Source organism: Hyaena hyaena, unplaced genomic scaffold (genome assembly GCF_003009895.1).
Source record: "Hyaena hyaena isolate Hyena2069 unplaced genomic scaffold, ASM300989v1 scaffold_682, whole genome shotgun sequence".
In the NCBI taxonomy this organism is placed as follows: domain Eukaryota; kingdom Metazoa; phylum Chordata; class Mammalia; order Carnivora; family Hyaenidae; genus Hyaena; species Hyaena hyaena.
The window spans coordinates 177,398-193,704 of NW_024081315.1; the positions used below are offsets into that span (position 1 = coordinate 177,398).

The 16,307-nt window shown below is 38.4% G+C and overlaps 1 protein-coding gene across 1 annotated transcript in view; it reads right to left on the bottom strand.

Moving 5' to 3' along the window:
• ELP3 (elongator acetyltransferase complex subunit 3) overlaps nt 1–15,037 on the bottom strand; it is an 84,931-nt gene extending 69,894 nt beyond the window's left edge. The window contains exons 1-3 of the mRNA XM_039217370.1: nt 14,960–15,037; nt 11,657–11,756; nt 8,647–8,785 (exon numbers count right to left, since the gene is read on the bottom strand). Coding sequence (XP_039073301.1) covers nt 8,647–8,785; nt 11,657–11,756; nt 14,960–14,978 — 258 coding nt within the window. The 5' untranslated portion in view covers nt 14,979–15,037. The remainder of the gene's footprint in view (nt 1–8,646; nt 8,786–11,656; nt 11,757–14,959) is intronic.
• Nucleotides 15,038–16,307: the final 1,270 nt, after the last annotated feature.

Below are 16,307 nucleotides of genomic sequence, written 5' to 3' on the forward strand. Positions count from 1 at the left end.
TCTAAACCTATTAATTGAATATATATAAAACTATAACTCACCCTCCTCATGGATATATTAGATCTCAATATTCAGAGCAGACTATTAAACTAGGAGCTACACTTCACAGAGTGTGTGCAAAATATTCTCAGAGGGGTCTGTCAGAGCCCTCCTGGGGTGAGGACAGTATGTGCTTGAGAAAGGGGGTGATAGAAGTATGGTTACATATGGGGGGAGTTGGCCAAATAAGGCCATAGACTAAGGTGAATGCAAGTCAGGTTTCTTACTATCAGAGCAGGAACTTATACATATGGAAAGGAGAGAACTTGGATGGAATGGAAGGTATTGCTGTGAACTCATAGTTTCCAACAAATACACTGATATACAAATCAATATAAATGCAAAATGTGTTATGTATATGTATATGCAGGTATGTACGTGTATATATACAAATATACTTCCTTGCTTGGTCCACTAGGGAGTCTGGGAGCAGCAACACTCTAATACCAATGAGCGTATCTAGTACTCAAATCTTGGTTTCTAAATATCCATCTCCAGTGAAAGAAATCAGGGTTCCTTGGAGAAATGGCAGATTCCAGGCCTGGGGCAAAGAAAGGACAAATGAATCTGAAATATTTTATTATGACAGAAAGCTAGAAACTGCTCAAAGAATGATGGAGAAATTTAAAAAGACACAGAGACCAGCCTAAAAGGGCTCTCACTGGTCAAATCAGTGATCATTTGTACACCAAAATAAATAATGATACTAACAGATTATAACCCACCAAATAGGAAACCACTAATCCACTCATGCAAGTAAATGAATGAGTAAACTGAAAATCTGATGAAGAATGGAAAACTTACATAGCTTCCAAGTACTTCACCACACAAAACTTCTTAATTACAAAGTGGAAAAGATGAACTTTACAGAGGAGAAGCCTGGTAGACACTACCTTGATCAAAATGAACAATATCAGAAAGAAGAACAAAGATGGAGGTATCACACTCCCTGATTTCAAACTACACTACACAATATGATGATATTGGCATAAAAACAGACACACAGATCAAAAGAACAGGGAGCCTGGAAATAAACCCCTCATACCTGCTAAATTAATTTGCAACAAAGGAGCCAAGAATATACAATGGAGAAAGGACAATCTTTTCAATAAATGGTGCTGGGAAAACTGGACATCCACATGCAAAAGAATGAAACTAGATCACTATCTTACATGATACACAAAAATTAGCTCAAAATGGACTTGAATGTAAGACCTGAAACCATAAGACTCCTAGCAAAAAAACACAAGCAGAAGCTCCTTGACATTGGTCTTGGTATTGAATTTTTAAGTCTGACTCCACAAGCAAAGGTGACAAAGCGCAAAAACAAATAAGTGGGACTAAACCAAACTAAAAAGCTTCTGCACCATCAAAGGAAACCACAAATAAAAGGAAACCATCAACAAAAGGAAAAGACAACCTACTGAATGGGAGAAAATATTTGCAAGTCATATATCCAAATATATTAAATAATATCCAAATATCCAAAATATATTTAAAAAACTCAACTCAATACAAAAACCAATCTGATTAAATAATGAGCAGAGGAATTAAATAGACATTTTCCCAAAGACATACAAATGGCCAGTGGGTACATGAAAAGATGTTCAACATTACTAATTATCAGGGAAATGCAAATCAAAACCATGAGATATTGCTATTAGAATAGTTATTATGAAAAAAACAAGAAATAACAAGTGTTGATGAGGATGTGGACAAAAGGGAACCTTCATGCACTGCTGGTGGGAATATACATTGGTGCAGCCACTACTGAAAACCCTACGGAGGTTATAATTAAAAACGGGTCTACTATATGATCTGGCTATTCCATTTCTGAGTATTATCCTAAGAAAGTGAAAATACTAATATGAAATGAAAAGATATACACACCCCTAAATTTACTGCAACATTGTTTACAATAGTCAAGATATGGCTATAACTTAAGTATCTATCAATGGATGAGTGGATAAAGGATATATATATATATAGTGTGCAATACTGCACACTCATAAAAGAATGAAATCTTGCCATTTGTGACACATGGATGGATCCTGAGGGTATTAAATGGCAGATGAAATAAGTCAGACAAATGCCATATGACTTCACTTACATGTAGAATATAAAAAAGTAAACAAACCAAACTCATATATATAGACAAAAGACTGGTGGTTATCAAGGAAGGAGGAGGTTGGAAGAGGGGCAAAATAGGTGAAGGGGTCAACTGTATGGTGATGGATGGTAACTAAACTTATTGTGGTGATTATATTGTAGTGTATACAAATATCAAATTATCTTATACACCTGAAGCTAATATAATGTTATATAGCAATTTTATCTTAATAAAAATGTTACAATAGCAATTTTACCTCAATGAAAAGAAACAACATTATCAATGACAGGCCAGGACAAATTAAAATTATATAAAATTATATAAAATATATATATATACCACCTGATAGGATACAATAAGAATACATTATCACTTCTGTGATGTTCCTGTATAGCCTGAATCTAATTATAACACTTGATTAAGCCAAATTGAGGAACATGCTGCAAAATAACCTGCCTGAAATCTTCAGAAGTGTCAAGGTAATGAGGGCAAGGAAAGACAGGAAGTGCCCCGACTGAAGAGACACGACAACCAAGTGCAACATGTGATTCTGAACTGGGTTCTGTAGGTCATTATTGAAACAGTGGGTGAAACTTGATTAAGATCTGAGGATTAGATGACAGTACTTAACAGTGCTAAATTCCTGATTTTGATGGTGTCCTTGTTTGTAGGAAATGCACACTAAAGTTTTCAAAGCCAACTTTACTTTGCAACGTACTTCAAGTGGTTCAGGGGGAAAATATTCTTTGCACTGGATCTTCAAGTTTTCTTTAAGTTTGATTATTTTTCATAATAACAATTATTAAAACTTAAATCACTAAACAATGATCTAGAGAAAGACCAAGACTTCAAAAAAATTTGCAATTCTGAATGAAAAACTTAGATTTTCAAACAAATGTTTTTATTTAATATGAGCTACTAACGAGGTCAGTCTAATTCAACAACTGAGGACCCAGTATTGGCCAGATTCTGAGCTACACAGAACAAATGGGCCTTGAGACTACAAAAATATTAATGCACTGTTTCTGTCCTCTGAAATCATACCCACCTAGGTGAGGAACATATAGAAAAAGACTATTTCAATACCACATGGTAAGAAGCACATAGAAAATATCAGGAATGCCTAAGAAGGCAATTAGCCCTGACCAGGGGAGTCAGGAAGTCTTCCCGAAATGCTGATTAAGGGTTCATTAAGCCAAGAAGACCGGGTAAGGTGGGGCCAGGGAAGCAAAGTGCAGTAGTTTTCAAACAGTTTAAGCAATAGAACTCTCCTTTCAAGTAACATTTTACTTCAAACCTCAGTTTATAAACGAGATAAAAGCCACAGGCCTGAGTGAAACGGAGAAGTACCTGCTCCTATGAGCTTCACTACTTGTTATGCCCCCAGTAGCTTCAAGACTTCTATGGAATTCTAGTTTTGTAGAATAGACTTTAGAAATTACTGGTGAAGTAGAAAAAGCAACGACTTTGGATTCAGAGAGGTTTGAATCTTTTCTCTGCCCCTTACTGTGTACTTTCCTATTAAGTAAAATGTAGACAATACCCGTTACCTCTTAAAACCAGTTACCCCAGTTACCAGTTTTGAGGATTAAATTAGAAACACAGTGGTTAGTATGTATTAGGTGGACAATGTATGGTAACTGTTATATTTAATATTGATACTACTAAGAAGAATCATGGCATTCTAAGCAAAACAAAAACTCAAATATAAACTCAAAATGGATCATAGACCTACATGTAAAATCAAAACTATAAAATTTCAAGAAGATAACATAGCAGAAAATCTAGGCCACCTTGGGTTTTGCAATGAATTTTTAGATCAACACCAAAAGAAAGATCCATGAGAGAAAAAACTAGTAAGATGGACTACATTAAAATTTGAAAGTTCTGTTCTGAGAGAATGAAAAGACACAGACTCAGAGAAAACATTTGCAAAACACATGTCTGATAAAAGATATGTATCATAAATATACAAAGAATGCTTACAATTTTAGAATAAGAAAAACAACCCAATAGGAATAGGGCAATAGATCCAAACAGACACCTCATCAAATCAGATACACTAATGACAAATGAGAATATGAAAGATACTCAATATATGTCATTTGAGGATTGCAAACTAAAATGAAACCCTGCTATACACCTATCAGAATGGCCAAAATCCAGAACACTGACAGTACCAAATGCTGGCAAGCATGTGGAGCAACAGGGATTCTCATTGTTGACAGGAATGCAAAATGGTACAGCCACTTCAGAAGGCAGTTTGGCAATTTTACAAAGCTAAACCTAATCTTACTGTATGATCCAGCAATCATGCTTCTAGGTATTTACCCAAATGAGTAGCAAACTTATGTGTACACAAAACCCTTCATACAATGTTTACAGCAGCTTTGTTCCTAACTGGCAAAATTTAGAAGTAACCCAGATGTCCTTCAATAGGAAAATGGATAAACTGTGGTACATTCAGATGGTGGAATATTGTCTAGTTCTAAAATGAAATGAGCTGTATCAAGCCACTAAAAAGACATGGCATAGCTTTAAATGCATAATGCTAAGTGAATGAAGCCAATCTGAAAAGGCTATGCATACTGTTTAATTCCAACTACATGACATTATGGAAAAGGTCAAACTATACAGACAGTAAGTAGATCAGTGATTGCCAGAAGTCTGGAACAAAGGAAAGGATGAATAGGGGAGTTTAGGGCAGGGGAAATATTCTACATGATCTGGTAATGGTGGATACATGACATTATGCATTTTCTAAAACCCAAAGAATACATACCACTGTAAGTCACCCTAATATAAACTATAGGCTTCACTTAAAAATAAGGTACCAATACTGGTTTATCAATTATAACAAATATACCAAACCAACACAAGGGGAACCTGGGGCGGGAGGAAAGAAAGTATATATGAACGCTGTGTACTTTCTGATCAATTTTTAGGTAAACCTAAAACTGCTCTGTTAAAAGGAGTAAAAACAAAGCACCACCAGAGTAACAGCAGGAATAAAAGCATGAAGGTTAAGAGGCACCTGGGTGGCTCAGTCGGTTGAGCTTCCGACTTCAGCTCAGGTCATGATCCCACGGTTTGTGGGTTCGAGCCCTGCATCAGGCTCTGTGCTGACAGCTAGCTCAGCGCCTGGAGCCTGTTTTGGATTCTGTGTCTCCCTCTCTCTCTGACCCTCCCCTGTTCACACTGTCTCTATTTCTCTCTCAAAAATAAATAAAACATTAAAAAAATTTTTTTAAAAAGCATGAAGGTTAAGATTTGTAGCAGACAGGGAATGACAATCAGCTGTGTATGTACTTCTGATATCTTTAATTTTTTTTAAGTTTTTATTATAATTCCAGTTAGTTAACATCTAGTGCTGTATTAGTTTCAGGTGTACAATATAGGGATTCAACAATTCTATACATCATCTGGCACACATCACAAACGCACTCCTTAATCCTCATCACCTGTTTAACTCATGCCTCCAAACCCTTCCCTCCAGTAACAGTCAGTTTGTACTATATACTTTAAGTTAGTTTCTTCATTTGCATCTCTTTTTCCCTTTGTTCATTTGTTTCTTAAATTCCACGTATGAAATGATATGGTATTTGTCTTTCTCTGTCTTATTTCACTTAGCATCATACTCTCCAGCTCCATCTATGTTGTTACAAATGGCAAGATTTCTCATTTTTTACGGCTGAATAATATTCCAGTGTACATACACGTACGTACGTACGTACACACACACACACACACACACACACACACACACACCTCTATCCATTCATTAGTCGATGGACACCTAGGCTGTTTTCATAATTTGGCTATTGTAAATAATGCTGCAATAAACACAGGGGTACATGTACCCCTCTGAATTAGTATTTTTGTATTCTTTGGGTAAATACCCAGTAGTGTGATTTCTGGATCATAGGGTAGTTCTATTTTTGAATTTTTAAGGAATCTCCATACTATTTCCCATGGTGGTTGCACCAGTTTGTATTTCCACTAGCAGTACAAGAGGGTTTTTCTCCACATCCTTGCCAACACCTGGTGCTTTTTGTGCTGCTGATTTTAGCCATTCTAGCTGGTGTGAGGAGATAACTCATTGTGGTTTTGATTTGCATTTCCCTAATCAGTGATGATGAGCATCCTTTCATGTGCCGTTGGCCATCTGGATGTCTTCTTAACCAACTGAGCTACCCAGGCACCCCTGGATGTCTTCTTTAGAGAAATGTCTGTTCATGTCTTCTGCCCATTTTTAATTGGATTATTCATTTTTGGGGTGTTGAATTGTATCAGTTCTACATATATTTTGGATATTAACCCTCTATCAGATATGTCATTTGCAAAAATCTCCCATTTAGCAGACTGCCTTTCAGTTTTGTTGACTTTTTTCTCACGTGCAGAAGGTTTTAATTTTGATGTAGCCACAACAGTTATTTTTGCTTTTGTTTTCCTTGCCTCAGAAGACTAGAAAAAAATTGCTATGGCCAATGTCAAAGAAGTTGCTGGCTGTGTTCTCTTCTAGGGTTTTTATGGTTTCAGGTCTCACATTTAGGTCTTTAATCCATTTTGAATGGATTGTAAATATTTTCTCCCCATTCAGCAGGTTGTCGTTTATTTAACTACTTGAATAACCTACTGTTGATTAGAAGCCTTACTGGTAAAAGAAACTACCATTAGTATACGGTATACTAACATATATTAGTGTATATATTAATACATATTTTGTATATTAGTTATTATATACTATATATTTAAAATAAAGTAAACTAGAAAAAAGGAATATCAAGAAAACCATAAAGAAAATGCACTTATAGTACTGTATACATTGGAAAAAAACTGCCTGTAAGTGGACTCATGCAATTCAAACCCATATTGTTCAACTATATTAGTTTCTCTTTTTTTATTATTTTTTTAATGTTTTATTTATTTCTGAGAGAGAGAGAGACAGCATGAGCAGGGGAGGGTCAAAGAGAGAGACACACAGAATCTGAAACAGGCTCTGGGCTCTGAGCTAGCCGACAACACAGAGACCGACATGGGGCTCGAACCTACAAACCGTGAGATCATGACTGAAGCTGAAGTCGAACGCTTAACTGACTGAGCCACCCAAGCACCCCTATATTAGTTTCTCTTAAAGAAGCTTTTACACCAGGTACAAATGAATAAAACAAAAACAAAGGAGTTTTATTAAATAAGTAGAAAGGAGAAGAGACCAGGATTGGTGATACATTATGTATAAAGTTTTAGGATTTAATTGGCCACAAATATAATACAATCCAGGAGATATGGCCACCAAATAAGTCAACATAGGCTGTAACTACTACAGGTATAAATCTCCCACTCAAATATTAGACTGAAGTTCTATGATCATATCAGGAACCCACAATTCAATTCTGAGTACCAAGTTTTAAGAAGGTCCAAATCCTATTTTTCACTCTCATTCTTTTTATCTTAGAGCACCTACCCTAATTCCAGCTCTTAACACATTTCACACGTAGATTAAACCAAGAGTATCTTAACTGGTCTTTTTAGCCCCAAGCTACTCTACATTTTATATACAAATTAATTTTCTGATAATGTTTTGTTCATGTATCACTCTCAAATATCTTTAACAGTTTCTTACTATCCAGCTTCTTTGCAGGATGTTTAGGCTCTTTTATGAGTTGATCCCAAACTAACTCTTCAACCTAAGGTCCTGCTGCTTTCTCAAATGAATTATCGACTCTGGTCAGTCTGAGGCACCCACTGTTCCCTGCACATACTATATGTCTTATAACATCTCTACCACTGTGCGTCAGTTTCCTGTGCCCTTGCTCCCATTACTTAAGCCTGCCTTTCTCCGTTTATAGGAGCACCATTTATACATCAAGCAAATGCCATGCTTTCCACTGGGCTTTCCTTAGTCTCTTTCACTGCAGGGCCACCTTTCCCTCTGGACTTCCACAGAGCTCCCGATTACGTCAGTTGCTTCACAAATACATATACAGAATGACTTTGCACCATTAACTACCTTTTATATTATTTTTAAAACTTTATTTATTTATATTTAGAGAGAGAGAGATAGCATGAGCACGGGAGGGACAAAGAGAGAAGGAAAGAGAGAATTCCAAGCATGTTCCACGCTGTCAGAACAGACTCCAAAGCAGGTGCCTTCATTAACTACCTTTTAATAGTAACTTTTACAAATATCTATTGTATTGAAAGACATGAGCTTAAAATGGCCAATAATATTTATCATATTGTGATAGTCACCAAGCCTCAATTTATACTTTTAAGGACATCAAAATATCATCTATTCCTTTAAGCACAATAAATGTTTTTCCTCACTATGCCCTCATAACATTCTGCACAGGCCTCTACTGCCACACTTATTATAATATATGAATTTTATTAAACTGAATCCCTCATTTCCACCTCACTAACTGGGTGTTACACAGACGCAAGGATTCCTGAAAGAGCAGATACACAACCAAGGTTTCGTGAATCAAATCACTCACCCCACTGGCAGTTCTGATGGGTTTTGCCTTTAACTTGGGGACCAAAACCTTTCGATACTGAGGTGGGACTGCGGCGATGATATCCACCAGGCGGGGCTGTGCTGAAAGTCCGTATTTAGCAGCTGTCCTGGTTTTCACCCTGAAAGTAAAGCATCCAGCATTATCAAGATCATAGTATTTCAAGACAAGCCACCAAAACAATGAACTATAAATAACACCATCAACTCCTGTCACTCCCCTATCCTTTCACCAGGTGACAAGGTGGCTTTAACATTGGTTGAATAACAGGAAAATAGAAGAAAATCAGGAAAATGCATCAATGACTTCTTTTTACCCTGGAGTACTAGAAAGAAAATAAGATGACTATAGGAAGGGTCCCAGGATAGTGACCTGAAGTAGGTCTCATTCAAATTAGTGCTCCAGCTTCATAGGATTCTACCCTTTTTTCAACCTTAACACGACAGCATCTGGGATCACATTAATTTTGTTGTGAGGGACTGTTCATTACACTGTAGGATGTTTAGCAGCATCACTGGCCTCTGGGGCCAGTGTGTGTGTGTTGGGGGGGGGATGCCTGGTTGTAAGCCATGGTCTTAGACCAAAAATAAAAACAATCAAAAAACAATTTAAAGGGGGGGCGCCTGGGTGGCTTAGTCGGTTAAGCGTCCGACTTTCGCTTGGGTCATGATCTCGCGATTTGTGGGTTCGGGCCCCGCGTCGGGCTCTGTGCTGACTGCCAGCTCAGAGCCTGGAGCCTGTTTCGGTCTGTGACACCCTCTCTCTCTGACCCTCCCCAGCTCACGCTGTCTCTCTCTCTCTCTCTCTCTCTCTCTCCTAGAAATAAATAAAAATATTAAAAAAAAATTAAAAAAAAAAAAAACAATTTAAAGGAAACGTATGCAGAACCAAAAAGTATATATTTTTAAAAATGTTTTAGAACGTATTCTAAAACATTATATATATAAGCAACAGAACATTAAACATACAAATATACAATAACATTTATGAGGCAAACTCTTGTTATGACACTCCATGAAACAGAAGATGATCAGGACTTCAGAGGACCCCTTTATCCCTTCCTGATTGTAACTCTATCCCTAATCCTTAAAAATAACCTTTAGTACAACTAATAATTCTTTGTTTTTTCCTACAATTGTATCGGTTTCTTGTTTCTTTGCTGCTAGCAACCACTAACAGTCACCTTAATTGCTCATTTTAGTTCATCTAAAACTATTGTGAGGTGTTTGCATCATTTTCAAGAAATGTTAACCCAGTACCTGATGGGCAGAGAGAACCTAAGTACTTGGTGTGCCAGGAAGTATAAGGCATAGTTGTGTCATGCCCTGTGTTTGGATGTTGGCAGACAGGCATGCACAAAAATAAGTGGGCAAGTGATAAAAACCCGTGTGATACAACACACATACAACAATGAGTATGTCCAAACCTCAAGAGAGGAACCCAATGTGTGCTGGGGAGACAGTCATGGAAAACAGCCACAGAAAGAGTTAGCTTTAGACAGGCAGTAAAGACACGGAGGGATGCCACTGAGAGCAAATAGGTGGGTTTATGTGAAGCAGGGATGTACATATTCTAAAATATGGGTAGATCTGACAGAAAGCAGATTTTCAGTGTAAAGGTACAGAAATTTAAAAAGTTGGGATAGTTGAAGCCAGATGGAGAGAATTTATATAATGGGCTGAGGAATCTGCATTTAATTCCATAAACACTGGGGACATGCTGAAAGTTTCTGTATAGGGAAATGACATGATAAAACATGAAACAAGCAACAATTAACCTAGTAAGGGATAAAAAGAGCCTGAAAGTATTGGCTATTGCAGTAGTCTAGAATTAAGTTTAAAAAGGTATGGTTAAGGAGTTGGTAGTGGAAACGAAAGAGAGAGTCATGATGAAGAAAGAGTAAGCAAAATTAATTCCTAACTGGAACTAACAAAAACAGTATGAAGAGGAGACTAGAGTTTCAAGCCTGGGTGAAAGTTAACATAATTAAGCAAAGAGGATATCTGCGTAGGGACTGGTTTTATGGAAGATGTTAGCATTAACTTTAGGTGTGCTAAATTAAAGAAACTGACAAAAATATACAAAAAGTAGAAATGTTCATTGAAAATAAAAGACTTGTATAATTGGGGGATAGCCAATTATAGAAAAGAAACTTCTAAACAAAGAAAGGATGGTTACTTATTCACTCCTTTAGCAAAAGTTTCTTAAGTGCAATATTCCAGGGAAGTAAAAAACACCGAAGTATCTCAAGTAACAGAAAACAGTCTTTTAAAAAAGGCCATGTGTGGTGATTATATCAGTGACAAGCCACCTGAGTGGGGAGAAAACCCTTTCATTAGAGCAGATCTATATAGTGAATATCTAATGAAATAAAAAAAGATGCAGAGATGAAAGTGTACTCTGATTTGAGGATGTAGCAAAGTCACCACTGAATGTGACTGTGGAAAGAAACAGATGAACATGTCGAAGAGGCTGTAAAGTAGGGAAAGACCATGGACCTCATGAAGCTGCTGCTTCTTCTGAGACAGTAGGAAGGAAACAAGGATGTAAAGTAATGTAGCACAGGAGATAACAAGGGCTCTGGAGACAGACGATCTAATTCCAAATTCCAGCTCTGCTGACTACTAGTTCTTTACTTTCAGACAAATTATTTTACCTTTCTCTGTCTCAGATTACACCTCTGTCAAATGAAGGTGATGTAAGTACCTACCTCACGCAGTGTTTGAGAGGACTGAGTTAATACAGACAATGAACCACTAACAGTGATTGGAACACAGTAAGCACCCAATAAATATTAGAAGCTATTAGTATTATTATTAGGCTATGAGAGAATTTTGCCATAAATAAGTGACAGGGAAGGGCAGAAAGCTAAATTCTCAACTAAAAACTAAAACATGAGACATAAAACAAGTAGTATTTGATAATTTCATTAAAAAGGTCTACACCTAAGAATAGGATTGCCTTCTTTTTTTCTTTTTATAAATCCACTTACTTATTTAGATCGATGTCTTTCCCCTGTTCGTGGGCTTCAATTAGTTGTTTAATAACGTCTCCTATGGTCAGCATCATTAACTCAGCAGGGCTGAGATCTCCTGGAAAAATATTTCACAATGTTAAAAATCATACTATTTGGTAAAGAGTTTTGTAATTATTTTTTCCTTCCAATATTTTCCCAACCATCCCAGATGAATAGGTCAAGTTTATAAGACACCAACCTCTACTGTTCAAAGTTTGATCACATCTTTTTATCTTTAATTAAAACAAATGTGGCTTCCCCTATATATGGGAAGAACTCACTCTAGGAGCACATATACTATAAAAATAACAGAACCTAACTGCACAAGAAAGCACCAAAGTGGCCAAAATAGCTTCCCTTTATCTCCAGAATTATAATTACCTTTGGATGCATGACTTCATCTTACTCTCAGAATAGACTGCAGTAGATAGAACAGGAATATTCGCTTGTTTTGTGAAAATGCTACCAAGGGGTAACAGTGAAACTCAAACCTAGGTATCCACAGAAGTAATATTATAAAGCAATGCAATACTACTTTGTAATACAAAGGATGTTGATTCTATACTTGTACAGGGATCTCAATGTATCTCTAAGGTATAGTCTGTTCACCATCATGACCTTCTAGCAACTGAGGCTTCTGTTCTCATCTGAAAGGCAATAGCAGAAGCTGATATGTTCTTTTTTTTAAATTTTTAAAGTGTTTTTATTATTGAGAGACAGAGCACGGTGGAGGAGGGGCAGAGAGAGGGGGAGACACAGAATCTGAAGGAGGCTCCAGGCTCTAAGTTGTCAGCAAAGAGCCCAACGCAAGGTTCGAACTCATAAACCATGAGATCATGACCTGAGCCGAAGGTGGATGCTCAACTGACTGAGCTGCCCAGGCACCCCTGACATGTTCTTACTTGACCCCATCCCAATTACAGTTGATTGGTGCAAGGACAGGCACCTATCCAAGTAAGGCAAATCTGAGCTCTTTCCTCAAGGCAAAAAAATGCCAGTCTCTCTCCAGTGATAAAAGCTGTGAGGTTGCGGGCAACTGCCAGCAAGCATACCAGCCTGTAGAGAAAGTTAGTGTGCAAAGATGATGGTGTCATCAAGAAAAGTATAGATGAGAAAGCCCTGGCATTTTGGAGCCCTTTCATTTATTTTATCTCATTTGAAACCACACAACACTATAGATATTGTTAGCCCTTTTTGCAGATGTTAAAAATTAAGGGAAGTTAAGACGTCATTGTAAATGGCATAGTTAAGACTCAAATCCAGGTGTTTTCTCCACAACTTCCACACTTTTTTCACTGTACCAAGCTGCCTCTAATTTAATGAAGCAAAGCTAACACAATGTGAGAGGAAAAAAGTCCATGTACAATCAAAGGCTAAATGCTTTCCAAACCACGTAATTCAGCACTCCAAAGTTCCAAAAAGGCACTTCAAGGACATGTAATAGAGGTAAGATTGATGATGGTGATGGGGGCGGGGAGAAGAAGGAAAGAGAGGGCTTCTTTCTTCATTAAACCAAAGCACCTCGGCTTTCACCTGTTTAATATATTGAAACACTATGTAATAATTTATTTGAAGAGGAAAAGAGAATCCAAGAGATAAAAATAGATAAAGATTTTGAAAACCATTTGTATAGCTCTTGAGTATATCAAAAATTAACTAGAGAGTAAATTAATAAGGAAAGGCTTTATGGGAGATATGGCATGGGGGTCTCTGAAGAAAGGGCAGGAGTGGACAAGCAAAACAGGGGGCCATCCAGAAGGAAAAATGCCAGGTATAGGAATTACCTATCTTTGTGTGAAGGACTATTGCCTAACTAGAATACAGGGTTTCTGACAAAGTTCAATTAAAAAATATAGTACAGGGTACAGGGTACGCTGACTAGTAGGCAAGGCATTTAAATGGACTGGAGAATTACAGATTCTCCAGTTTGGGAGTAAAAAGATGAAAGTAGTGTTTAAAAAGTAAATATGCAAAAAAAACCCACAAAGAAAATGATACAAAAATGATTCAGAAGGTGAAAAGAATACATATTAAGTAAAAGGGTCTTGAAAGGCAACAATGAAAAAATAACTCACAAGATTTAAAGTAAAAACACTTGGACAATAGATTCCTGTGTGTTCCTAGCACCCAACACCTATGTGATAATGAGAAGATCAACGACTTCTGTATTCCCATTTCCTTGCCTGCAAAATTGGGATAATACATACACATTTGACAAGACTATTATGAGTCAACTGAAATAACATTATAGGAAAGCCAAAGTACTAGTCAGTTACTGGCTATTGATGAGGATGATGGCCAAAATGATGAGTAATAAATTATTTCAAGAGGCTGGACTTAGCGACAGGTGAAGAGCGTAAAGCGGTCTGGCCGAACAGACACAGGAGCAAGGCAGAGGGAGAAGATCTAGGACATGTAGTTTGATGCCACAAGACAACTGAAGGTAACCTGGACATTTGGAACTGTTATTCCAATAAATGGGTGTTGATGCCCAGAGCCACAGTGATTAAAGGAATTTTCTTTTCCTGTGGGTTTTTGGGTGCACACAGACAGCCTGACCATCAGTTCCAGTTCCTATGTGTAATTCTGGGCAGCGAAAGTTGCCGAGCTCAGAATCTCAGTATCTTCATCTGTAAAATGGAAATGACGCCAACTTCAGAATTATTAGCAAAGGCTCAATAAATAGCTTTTACTATGATAACCACCAATCATTATTAGGCTGCTCAAATGGGTATAGAGAGAAAAGTTTAGAACTTGTGAGAAAACACCTGAAATCTGACTCCATCCTGTTGAAAACGAAAGACGGAATCGCTCCATGCCAATTTAGGAGGTAATATAAATCGGGAATAACTGTGTAACTTCCCCACAGACAACCAAGGACTCAAGAGCTTTTCTTTTCTTTTCTTTTTATAAACTTAGGTCTTAGAACAATAGGTTAAACGTACCATAAAATCTTAGCAAATTAAGAGACCCGACAGCAAGTTAAAACAACCAACCACGTTGACTCCTTCTAAGGCAAACCTTGGAATAAAGCTTTTCCTGCCATCTATGCAAACGACACCAACGGACTGCCAAAAAGACAGTAAGCGTAGTCTGGCTTAAAATGCACCATGTGTAAAACGAGAGAACAGGAGGCTGGAGGCGACACAGACTGACTCTAAGGTGGCAAGCGACTGGCTCAGGCAGAGAGAAAAACTGCTTTCAGCACCTGACCGCCAAGGTGTTCGCCCCTTCCCTCCCACACCGCAGGACCCCTCCACTTCTCCCTCCCTTCCGCACCTTTCCGCTTCTGCCTCATTTCTCCGCGGTCGTACCAGCCGCTACCACACACACCGTGGCTACCAACTCGGACCTCAGGGAAAGTTGACAGCCACAAAGCAATCCCAGCCTGTCGTAAAACGACGGTCAATGTATCGTAAAGCTGTACCCAGAAGACGGCGCGCTCAGAGGCCCGCCCCGCCCCTCAGCGGCGGCTCGCGCAGCTGCAGGAGGCGGAGAAAACCTGCAGCCCAACTGGTCCCTGCCTGGGATCTAAAGGCTGTAGGATGCGATTGTTTAAAGGCCGAGGAGCGCACGGACACTAGAAAGTTCGACCTGCGCAGTGGAGCGACTCGACAGTGCTTATGTACAGAGGCCACGCCAGGCTTATTTATAGAGGCTACGTTTTATCTCTTGTGTTTTTTAAACTAACCTACCCTTACTCTCTTCTTTTTTGGCAGTCACTTGGTGTCTTTTGCATAGATCACAGGAAAATGAGAGTGTGGATGGGGATGCCTCTAAATAAGGGTACAGGAGCCCAGGGTCTGCCTCCTCCAGGAAGGGTGGGCGGAAACCTCAGTGGGAGACAGTGGGAGGATGAGCCCGCTCATCCTCATTTAGTGTGGTGTAAAATAAATTCAGAGCCTGGTGGCTATTATCATATCTACACTGGAGATTCCCAAACTTGGCTGCATATTAGAATCACCTAGAGAGTAGTGAAATATCCCAGGGCCCAAATCGCATCCGATACCAATTAAATAAAAAATATCAAACGGGTGGGAGCCAGTCATGTTTTAAAGATCCCTGGGTGATTCCAATATGCAGCAAAGTTTGGGAACTACTGAAGGAGGCCAGAAATGTTTATAACTTGAATGGAGGAGGGTGGCGATAAACTGTGGAGGTGATGAGAAGTGTTCAGATTCTCAAAATATTTTGGAGATTTCAACAAGATTTCCCGACAGACCAGATATGGGGTATGAGAGAAAGACATCAACATCAAGCTTTTGGATCAAGGGACTGGAACTGGAAATTGCCATTAGCTGAAATGGAGAAGCCTGTAGGCAGAGTGGGGTTTTGAGTGGGATGTAAGGAGGTCAACTGGAAATGTTGTATTCGGGATGCCTAGTGAGCAGTAAGGCATGAAAAGGGATCAGGCTGTACATGCCAATTGAGAGTTACAGATATATAGGTGAGATTCAAAGCTATGAAATAAGGGGAGTGTAGAAAAGAAAGAGAAGACTGAAGACAAAGCTTTGGGGCATTCTAATCCTAGCAGGTTGAGGAGAAGAGGAATAACCAGCAAAGGAAGCTGAGGTGGTTGTGCCCGAATCGCGAGTCCCAGAGACCTCCAAGGAGCCAGCACCGATGC